Source organism: Plecotus auritus (genome assembly GCF_963455305.1).
Source record: "Plecotus auritus genome assembly, chromosome: 7".
NCBI classification, from domain to species: Eukaryota; Metazoa; Chordata; class Mammalia; order Chiroptera; family Vespertilionidae; genus Plecotus; species Plecotus auritus.
In genome coordinates, this window is record NC_137774.1 from 172,789,707 (window position 1) to 172,801,391 (window position 11,685).

Below are 11,685 nucleotides of genomic sequence, written 5' to 3' on the forward strand. Positions count from 1 at the left end.
GCAGGGGATTAGAGATTAGATATGTAAGTAGGGTGAAATTTTAACAAGGGGTAAACAGAAAGAATAGGGAAAATCTAAAGCAGTAAAAGGGTAAGACAAACAGGACACTGAAAAGGGGGAGGTTGGGAAGAGAGTGATGGCCTAAAAGTAGAGTTGAGATAGAGTAAAACGATGCTAAAGGAAAGATAAAAAATAGAATGTAGAACCCTAATCCCAAAATAAAATGAAGAGAAAATAAAATGACACTTTAAAAAAAAAAAAAAAGATAAAATAGCAGTAGTAATAATACGGATTGAAAATAAAAATGTAATCATTAAAAAGGTAAAATCAAGTGATGAAAAAAGAAAAAAAAGTTTCTTGAGTAAAAGATGCAAAAAATGAAAATAAAAAAATAAAAAATAAAAATAAAATGTGGAGTAGTGAAGGTCATTCACTTCCTCTGTTGTTCTGTTTGGCACGCCTGTTTCTCAGTCCAGACAGTATTGCAGTTCCCTGCGATCCACTGCTCTTCGGTGTTGTAAGCCAGTCCTGATTTTAAGCAGGCGGTGTGTCTTAATTTCTCGTATTCCTTTATTTTTGATTACGCAAGAGTCAATTTGTGATTCAGCCCCTGGGTGGCAGTGTTTCTGGATTGACTTCCGGGTCTATCTATGGCCTCTCTAGGCAGTGTTAGAGCCTTCTTTCCCTGTGGCACTGCCACCGGCCTGTGGGCGTGGTCTGCCTCAGAGCTGACTCTCTGATGGTCACTCCCCGCTCCGATCCCCAGGTTCCAGAAAAACAACTTTCCCCTGCAGTCTCCCAGGGTGTCCCCAACTGGGTGATCCTATGTATTGGGCTTAGTAATCAGAAGCAAGGATTTGAAGAGGAAAAAGCCCAAGTGTGCGAACTCCAGGACTGCGAGTAAACCCAGGCACAAAGGGAGCGCACGGGCTGCGCGTAAGTCTGGACAGCCTGAAATTCTTAGGGTGTCCCTGCACTTCAGATCAAAATGGGTTGCTTTTTAGAGTGCCCTTCTCTTAGCAGCTCTGAGGACCCCTTTCCACAATCACAGATCACGCCAGCCCCTACAGCCACGGACTTTTCTAGGCACAGACTTCCCTGGTCCTCCAGCTCCCGCAAAACGCGCGTTCCTCTCTCCCGCCGGGACCAGAGACCTCACCTTATCCCAGGCGAAATCTGACCTTTCCGTGGTGGAGTGTAGAGCTCCTCTGAACCCGTGTGCTTGCGCCAGTTGGGGAGCGTTGTTCTGGGGCTCGCAGCTGTTCCTGGGGTGCCGCAGTTGTGGATTCTCAGGCTTCAGATAAGCTCCACTTTCCGGATCAAGATGGCGCAGACTCCGCGTCCAAGCCCGCAGCTCCGGGAGGGGACCCAGCCGCAGTTGGTGCTGCCAGGTCAGGGGAACCCCGTTCAGCAGTCCCCCACCTCCTTCTGGAATTCAGCTGTCTCCCAACCAGCCAACAAACACTCCTTGTGCGTCCCTCAGCTGTTCTTTCTTTCTGCTCCGGGACAAGGCTCGGAACACGTCTGTCTATTCCGCCGCCATTATTCCGCTCCTCGCCTTTTTATACCTTCTAATGCTTTTCTATTTTTAAAATTATAGCATCCAGTGCTGGTAACCGAAATCTTAATAAATTGCTAATGACATTACAAATTGATAGTAAGAGAGTCTTAATAATGTCTATTTCTGACAGTCTCATTTATGAAATTTATCATATTTAACAACAGCCTCCTCACTATGACTGGGTGTTAGACACTATTCTAAGCACTTTTATAATGATATTGTATCTATGGTTGTAAATCCAATTGGATTTGAACCCAGAGAGGTTCAGTAACTTACCCAGCGTCACACAGCTTGTAAATGGCAAAGTCAGGTATTCAAACCCCAGGACTCTGACTACAGACTCTGTGCTTTTAGCCATGATACTATGTGGAAATAGACAAAAACAAAATATATGCATGAAGATATTTGCTATACTATTGCCTGTAAATAGCAAATATATTCTGTTTATATTCAACATTCAAGAGTGGTTATTAAATGCTGTAAGTTCCATAATGTGTTTTACATCTCTCCACCCCTTTCCTTTTACATCTCTCAGCCTGTGAGTCATGCATTCTAGGCTCTAAACAGATAGTTGTTAATTGATTTATATCTAAATAAATCCCTTTGGGACAATATCCTTGGAAAATAGGTTTCTACTTTCAGCTACTGAACAGGTATTACAGTGCTTACAAATTATGTAGCCACTTCCTTTGAATGTGTCCTTGTTTTTCTCTCCTCCTTTATTATTTTTATCTCAGATCATATTTTTATCCACCTTTTAGGTATCAGCCTGGTGGACGATACCTCTCGATGTCTCGCAGCAGAATATTTGATGATGTTTAAAGTCTGAAAGAATTCATGGAATAACTGACCCAAGTCAATCAGTTCAGTCTTTATGAATATCTGTATACCCTAAAATGTACACTGTACTCCCAGTGATAAAAAAAAAAAAGACACTGAAAATCAGTCACATCTTAGTAATCATAGTTCATTCTCCACTGAATAGAGTATCATCTTTCTAATAGAATTTATTGCATATCATTCCTGAAGTGTCTGCCTCAGTTTGGAAGTACAGTTAATTCATGGAGGGGTTTAATTCATGATAAAGATCAGTATATGTTGGGAACATGTAGTTCAGTTTGTTTCAGATAATTTATTTTTTTCAGGAAAGTTGATTTAAAGCTCCAAGGAAGCCCTGACTCAAACTATAATATTACGCCACTTTATTTTGATTAACATTTTTTCTGTTTCTAAAGAATATGTTAATCTTATATTTCCCAAAGAATGGAAGACCACAATAACCATACTTACAAAGCCCATGTCGTAAAACAAGGCTTACTTACCAGACATAACGAGGTGTAAAAAGTTCTTTTCCAGCTCTGTATGCGTTTGGTGAGGTCTTTGCATGTACAGTTCAGACTAGACTTCAGCGACCGTGCTGGTGTCCGCGGCACGTGTGTTGGTAATGGGCGAAGTGTAACTCGTCAGTCGTTGGTAGTAACTGGAAGCTGTTAGTGCTTTGCCATGCCGTGTAAAAGATGCTCATTTCAGAGGGAAGTGTCCACCTTTCTCGTTGAGCATGTTGATTTAAGTCTTGATTATTCCATTTAGGGAGAAGCATACACATTAACGTTAAATAGTGTTGTTTTTTAATAACCCAAGAGTCCCACAGAATTCTCTAATTTTTAAAGGTGCCTATTTATGCTTTTTGAAAAAGAACATCTGGTTATTCAAAGGCAAAAAGTGAATCCACTTTCTGTTATTACTACTAATAACACTCAAATTGTGGTTTATAGCAAACGGAAAACTACAGGCATACCTTGGAAATATTGTGGATTTGATTCCAGACCACAGCAATAAAGTGAGTCTAATGTTTTTTGCTGGTGGAGGGCATTGCCTTTAATTTGTTAAAAAACAACAACACCGAAAAACCATAACATCTCTAGGATGCAATAAGGCATAGCACAATAAAATGAGTTATGTCTGTAGAGTAGAATGGAAATATGCAATAACTTATTGGTTTAAACATGCTAATTATTTTTAATTGATTTTTTTTAACCTTTGTGGTTAAGTTAGAGTTCGGTGTTATATTTTAAATTATCACATTACTCACTAAATATAGTGGAGCAAAACATGTTTACAGAGAGGTTTTGATGTCCCTGAAATGTTCACACATCTTAGAGGACCCATGCTAACTAAGGTTCACCCCGTGGTGACTGTACTTGAACTTGCCCACGCAGTCTCAGTTACAAACCTCTTGTCCTGTGGAACTTGTCCTGTGCTCACATCCACTCTTGAGCATTCCAGTGTGAAGATGAATTCTATAGTCACTCTAACAATATGATTATATGTTTCTTTAAAGTAATCTTTCCTGAACCATAATTTTTAATTGTAAGTTTCCTCTTAGTGTTATCATGTGAATTTGTAAAGACACAGTTCTATGCAGATACTGAAAGGAGTAGTATATCATCCTATTTATCTAATTTTCTTCAATTTTTACGATTTTTTGAGATTGGCTGCCCTTTAACATAATTATCAATGGATAGATTTTACTCTCAGTCTAAGGTCATAGAGAGTGTCCATTTGAGATCACACATACACTGCCTTTTATTGTGAAGTGTGGTTACAGCAAAATTGGCCAGGAGCAGAGATAATTTAATGCTGTTTGTAATTTCATGATTGACCATGGAGTACCTTGGGCAAGTCATGTAACCTTTTGCTGCCTCAGTTTCTTCATTTGCAAAATGAAGACAGTACTTGCTATTTATCGACTGATCTACCTCACAAAGCTATTGTGAGGGTATTGAGTTGATGTTGATATTGTGGAATTTAAAAAGAAAACAAAATCAGTCGTTAGCTGTCCTGCTTTTCCTAGTCTATTTGAAGGTGTGGGTGGGAAATGATTGCCCCACAAAGGGATCCAGTTTTTCATTATTACAGAGAACCCTACAAGTCCCCTAAGTGGAAACTTTTTGGAAATTCACCAAAAGTCCTCTGAAAACAGTACTGTTTTATGATTTAGTTTTGGGGTTTCTTTGGAATATTTCTCTTAAGTATAATGTTGTTTCTCGTCACATTTTGTCATAAAACTCAGATGTGATTGTAGAAGCTGAGCGGAAAACGAGAAGAAATTATCCAGTTACTTTTATAACTTACAGTTACCTAAGATAAATTGACAGGAAAATGTAAGGGAATGGACTGCTTTCCTTTATTATTAATTTTTTTGTTATTGGAATAAAGTATTTTGCTTCATGAACAGTAGATCCCTTTATGACTTCTGAGTTATTTTCCCAATAATTTTGGTTACGTGATCCAGAGTACTCAGCTTTTGAAGCAGAATTGATCTTAGAGGGTTTTATATATGATCAGGTAGGAAGGTTACCTGGTAAATTTGAGTTCAGAAAGTAATGATTTAATCCCTGAAGACAGTTTATTGCTGGGGAACTAAGTAAGCCGCCTTGTATAAAAATCTGTAGTTAAGTACAAAAGAGTTCTTTTTTGAGAAGCTTATTAAAATGTAATGGCATCTACTGTAAAACATTACTACTAAGTTAATATACTTTACATGCAAAGTACTTTTCTTAAAGAGTTACTTCTGGCAATTACCTCTTGAAGTCAGATGTCTTTCTTGCATAATAATTGATATCTGATTAAATTTCCTATATTATTTTTCTAAATAATTGTTAGATAAGCATATTCAGTAAGCTAATAATTCAAAGTAATCATTGCAAAAAATAATAATCTACTGATTTCATGAAGCACCTGTAAGTTGCTGATTAAGTTTTGTTACTCCATCAATAATGTATTATTATCAATAGAGCATTTTTGTAAAACTCATTACTAAAATAAGAAATAAGATATAAGCCTAATTATTAGAATTTGTTCTCTCACCAAATGAATACAAGGGCTTTGGAATAATTTCATCACGCAAGACCCCTCATTTCACAAGAGCTAAGTCAAAACAGTCAATGGTTCTTTAGTTATAAAAATCAGATCAGAGAATCTGACAGTTCCAACCTTTGGAAAGAAATGCCACCAGTTGGTTTGTTTTGGGAGTCTACTATTTATTAGATTATCAGTTCTTATATTTATGCCTTCTGTATACCCAAATGAAAGTAAATGTGGATGGGAAAGGCAATGTGTGTTTTCTTAAGTGTATTTCAGCATATTAATGAAGGAATTTCATTTATGTACAGTAGCAAACCTCACTTTTTTATACGTTTAATAGGTTTAGGGAATGTTCTTGATGGTGTGGTGGTTACCATTTTAAAGGAAAAATAAACTCTCTGTGATTATAATTCACACTGCTCAGTTCAAAAGATTTGTCCATTAAGGTTGATGGAAGCCTTGTTATAATTTCAAGTTTATGAATAAAGCAAAAATAATGGCATGTTCCTCTTTTCATATCGATATTCTAAAAGACATTTGTTTTTGACACACTCCCTGGGGAGCATTAACTTTTTTCTCCTGAAAATATTTTCTTTTGTGGTTATCTTGATCTCAAATTATTTTTGCAAAAAGAGATTTTACTGTGCTTAGTGCAAAAAGAATAAAAATAAAAGAGAGAGAGTTCATGTAAAGTGGAATTTCAAATTAGAAACAATACCATTTACTACGGCAGACATATGAAAGGTAAAGTTAAAATGTATTAATCTGACTATACAACACATTTAGAGTTGATATAATTGACATAAACCTTATCAACCTCGTCGCTTTGAACTGTATTTCTCAGAAGAATGCTGGCTAGCATCTTCCCTACTCACTACACCAAATTGTAGGGGAGAGACTGTGTATTTATTTTTTAAAAGCAATCCAATGGATTTGTTCTTGTCCATATTTTGAAAACAAGCTTGAGGAATTTTTCTTATTTTAGAAGGTAGGGAACATGTGGAACTGTCTTTTAAATTACTGTAATCTAATATATATTTATAAATTATAGCGTTAAAAAAGTTCTGATATCGATGTTGTTACTTCCTGGTATTTAATTTTTATAAAATGTTTTTGTAAGTAACTAATTGTAATATTTCTCTTAAGTAGTTTAAAAAATCTTTCTGCCCAGAACCTATTTCCTTAGGGCAATATTCTGAAGTTCAGTAGTCCAGCGTGAATTTGAAATGTTCTTACATCTCTTCAGTCTCTTTTAATATATACAAGTACCCAAGCAAAGTACACCAAAAGCCTAATTTCTGAGTTGCATTAGTAAAGTATATGCTAATTATCCAATTCAGTGGATTAGGTGAAATAAAAGATAAGTCTTTCAAATATGTATCTGATCATAATTTTTCAAAATGTTCATTATCTTCATTTTTGGTGCATGAGGCCAAATAATCTTTAATCAGCCATTACTACCTGATAAGTAGTGACAAATGTTTTTCTATCTGATCAGTGGATTGTAGATTTCACTATTTTTCTCTGCAGATAATCACTGCATTTTCAAATGGATTTGGAAAAAGCTTGCAATGTGCTAAGTAAGTTCGCATATTGGGCCTTATCTATGTATATTTTGACAAACTCATGGACTTGGAATTGCTCTGTAGTATTTTAATTTATTGTGATGTAATGATTTTTTGAAATGTTTAATTGATTAGCTGTTAAAATATAGAAAATTATGTAGCTTTGCATGAAATAAAGTACATTTCTACAAGTTACTAAGAGTTTTGCTAATTATTTATGCATTTTACACCATACCGTTTTTGAGATTAAATTCTTGTAAGTAGACTGGAGCACTCTTTGTTTCTTACAAAACTGTTAACAGTTATTATAAAATAAATGTTTTAAGATACACTTTAGATTCCATGTTACTTTATCCTGTGTTTATAATTAGATTAAATAATTGTTATAAAAATTAGAGAGCAGAAATCACTGAAATTGAAAACAAGAAGATAGTAAAAATCAATAAAGCCAAAAGCTGAGTGTTTGAAAGATAAATAAAATTGATGAAACCCTAGTCAGGCTGAGCAAGAAAACAGAGCTGCTTTTCTATATACCAAAAAGAACAATCGAAATTTGAAATAAAATACAATACCACTTACATTAGTTTACCTAATACAATAAGACAAGAAAATAAAATAAAAGATACGCAGATTTGGAAGGAAGAAATAAATCTTTGTTTGCAGATGACATGATCGTCTATGTAGGAAATCCAAAAGAATTGACAAAAAAAAAAAAATACTCCTGGAACTAATAAGCGATTATAACAAGTTTGTAGGATGCAAGGTTATTATGCAAAAGTCAATCCCTTTCCCATATACCAGCAATGGACAAATGGGATTTGAAATTTAGAAACACAATACCACTTACATGAACAACCCCTAAAATGAAAAACTTAGGTATACATTTCACAGAAAGGACGTAAGCTATATAGAGGAAAACCACAAAACTCTGATGAAAGAAATCAACTAAATAATAGGGAGAGATTCCATGTTCATGGATAGCAAGACTCAAAATTGTCAGTTGTCAGTTCTTAGATGCTGAATGTGCATTTTCTCAACCACATCCCCACTTTGGCAGTAAGTTGTTTCCCCAGGTAGCTCCCATTGCCACCTCCTGCTCACTCAGTCCTGGACGTGTCCACGGGCCTGTCCAGGCACCAATGGGAATGGACCCCAGGGTTTCAGGGAAACTCCATACATTGCCAAGTCAGAGCTAAGCTCCAGGCATGCCTGGACACGTGTTGCTACCCTGACGTCCCAAATGCCTGTCCACACATTGCATGCATGGTGCCCCACGCGATGGATACCATTGTTCACAGCCCTTTCTTCAATTTCCAAGAACATGTAACATAGCTCAAAGGAATAAAATGGCTCTATTTTTAAATAACACAAACATTTGACCATTGTATTTCTCATATCCCTTCTTACGAGCACTAGACTTTTTTTCTATTTTAGTCAGATTTTGTTTTGAAACTTTGCTTTCATATGGACACTCAGCAGAAAAGTATTTATTGCCAGTTATCTATTAACAACACACACACACACACATATACACACAAGACTTTTGACTTGTAGTCTTAAAGATTAACCCTCAAAGTTATCTTCATAACTGTCTTGACATTTTGGGGTTCTGTCAATTTTCTTTTGCTTTTTAAAATTTATTCTACTTTTGCACTTCAGACCATTAAATTTGACTTTGTTTTGTGTGAAAAAAAATAGATGCCAGTTCTTCCCAACTTGATCTATAGATTCAATGTAATTCCAAAAGTTATTTAACGGATATTGACAAACTGATTATAAAGTTTACATGGAGAGGCAAAAGACCCAGAGACCCAACACAACATGGAAGGAGAAGAACGAAGTCAGAGGACTGACACCGCCCAACGTCAAGACTTAGTATAAAGTTATAGCAATCAAGACAGTGTGGGACTGGTGAAAAAATAAATCAATAGAACAGAATAGAGAGCCAGGAAATATACCCACATAATATGGTCAATTCATTTTTGACAGGAATAAAGGCAATTCGATGGGGGAAGGAGTCTTTTGAACAAATGATGCTGAAATAACTGGACAAACACATACAAAAATAAAAAAAAGAGAGAGAGACTTAATGCTACAGTCTTTACCTTTGAGATCCAGAACAAGATCTAGACCAGCCGTGGGCAAACTACGGCCCGCGGGCCGGATCCGGCCCCTTCGGCTGTTCTATCCGGCCCGTGGAGCCGAAAGAGCGGAGGGTTCTCTTGCTCTCCCCTCCGCTCCTTCACCAGCAGCAGTGTTAACATGGCAACGTCGGGAAACACGGCCACAGCTCCTTCTTCTGAGTGGGCGGATTTATATCCCCCATTCAGTAGAAGGAACAACCTCTCAATCTTCCAGGGGCTCCTTGTAATGCCCACGGACGCGTCCCCCGACATCACCCTGGGAATGCGTAGACACGTTATCGTGGTGATGTAGGGAGACACGCCCGTGGAGAGCACAGTATCAGAGCATTAGCTAAAAAGGAGACCAACAACACTGTTCCCACTGAAGTTGATGTTTTAAAGACCAAAAACCTTTCAACCCAGTCTACATTGCCATCTACATCTACGTCCCGGGCATAATTTGGAAGTTGCACTAAAGAAAATGTTTAATTTACTGTTTACACATTTTGTTCTTTTCTATTTGTTTTAGTTTTAAATTATTTTATTATATGTAAGTTTAATTTGAAAGGCTTTTGTACCTTTCCTTTGTTAGGCAATTTTATTTTGCCTTTGCCATCTTCAATATAAGGTATATTATTGTGCTATGATTCCTCCATTTTTTGAAGTTTCAAATTATAATAATTAGTGTTTACATTCTTCTTGTTAAAATGTTTGAAATGAATAAAACTATTGAAATAAAATAAAAAAAGACCATACCCTTTTATGTAATGATGTTTACTTTGAATTTATATCAGTTCACACAAACACTCCATCCATGCTTTTGTTCCGGCCCTCCGGTCTAGTTTAAGAACCCATTGTGGCCCTTGAGTCAAAAAGTTTGCCCACCCCTGATCTAGACACTGACTAACACTTTCACAAAAATTAACTCAAAATAGGTCACAAATCTAAAACATGGACACAAAAGAAGATAATGTGGGCGAAATCAAGATGACCTTGGGCTTCTGCATTGCTGCCTGTGTTCCCTTTCTTGGTTTATAGGCGTTCACTTTGAAATCGATTGCTGAGCAGTGCATGCTTTTGTGTGTGCTTTGTTATATGTACCTTTTTTTATAATAAAGGTAAAGTACATAGAGAATCTATATATATAAAAGCCTAAGCGACCATCCGACCAGTAGCTATGATGCACACTGACCACCAGGGGGCAGACGCTCAATGCAGGAGATGCCGAGCTGCGGTGACTTGGCAGCTGTGGTTCTCCGGTGACCCACCCGGAATGGAACCGGAGAGGAGGAAGCCGAGAACCGCCTTCTCGCAATCTGGGACCCTTCAGGGGATGTCGGAGAGCCGGTTTCGGCCAGATCCCCACAGGCCAGGCCTCTAGTTACTATATAAGATGGGAGTGGAGGAACTTGCATTAGAGTTTTTTAAGGTCGGGTACTATCCAGGAGTAAGGATATTGCTTAAGCTGGACTTTGTTAAGAATGCATGCTATCATTTGGTGATCCTTAAAAGAATAGAAATGGGATAGAGCTTCAAATAGAGAAAAGATGGAAAGATGTTTAAAAATCCAATCAATTCAAAACGGCAAAAGAACAGAAACGGCCCCAGACTAAAATGTATTGTGTAGAAATGCATGCATCATTGTCAGACTACGCAAGTCCTGTGAAGTGATTTGCAGCGCTATTAAGTCAGGGCGTCGCTCCGAGGCCTTGCGTTAGTAAGGGCAATATTTTGTTTCTTCACTTGGGTGTTTTTATAAGCTCGGTTCTTTTTATACTTTTTAACTATACATTTATATTTTATGTACTTTTCTGAATGTGATTCTTTTTCAAAATGTAAAAGGTTTCAAAAAAATCAATTCCTATAACTCTTATAGTTGAGTCAAATCACATGATCATCTCAGAGATGCAGAAAATATTTTGATAAAATTTATATTTTTAAAAGTCCTATTTTTAAAGAGCAAGCATTTTTATGATAAAGGATGTGTATCCATATATGTATATGTATAAATAAGAACCTCAAACTAATGCAAACATCACCTTAATGCTACAGTCTTTACCTTTGAGATCCAGAACAAGACAAGGATGCCAACCATCACCACTTCTGTTCAATGTTGTATGTCCCATAATCATAAGACAAGAAAAAGGGCCAACAGATGAGAAAAAGAAGAAACAGGTTTTTATTTATTATGACATAGTTAATGTATGTGGAAGATCCAAAAATACACAAATTATTAGAATCGGTGATAAAGATAACATCAAATCTAGGGTGTTCCAGGGAAACATGGTCTAAGCATGAAGCCAAGACTGATAAAACCCTTAAGACCTTAGGAACATGTACATGGTGCCTCAAATTCCTATAAGGATTTTCAGAATGTAAGACTTTGAAAGGCACTGTCCTACAACATCTCCAGGAAGCCCAAGGTGAAGCACTTATCTGAGGACAATTTGGGAGGTGGCTTTTCTAATGGCATGAACCCCAATAAAATTAACCGAAACTCCAAGCTTCTAAGAGAAGTGTAGTAGCAGAAACCCTGCTTGCTGGCTTGGACTCCTTAAGGGAGACCGAG

The 11,685-nt window shown here is 36.9% G+C and overlaps 1 protein-coding gene across 6 annotated transcripts in view; it reads left to right on the forward strand.

Annotated features, from left to right (window-relative positions):
* LMBRD2 (LMBR1 domain containing 2) overlaps positions 1–6,082 on the forward strand; it is a 51,760-nt gene extending 45,678 nt beyond the window's left edge. For all 6 annotated transcript variants that reach the window (XM_080679008.1, XM_080679010.1, XM_080679012.1 and 3 more), the window contains one exon: positions 2,323–6,082. In XM_080679008.1, the coding sequence (XP_080535134.1) occupies positions 2,323–2,383 (61 nt within the window). In that variant the 3' untranslated portion in view covers positions 2,384–6,082. The remainder of the gene's footprint in view (positions 1–2,322) is intronic.
* The last annotated feature ends 5,603 nt before the right edge of the window (positions 6,083–11,685 follow it).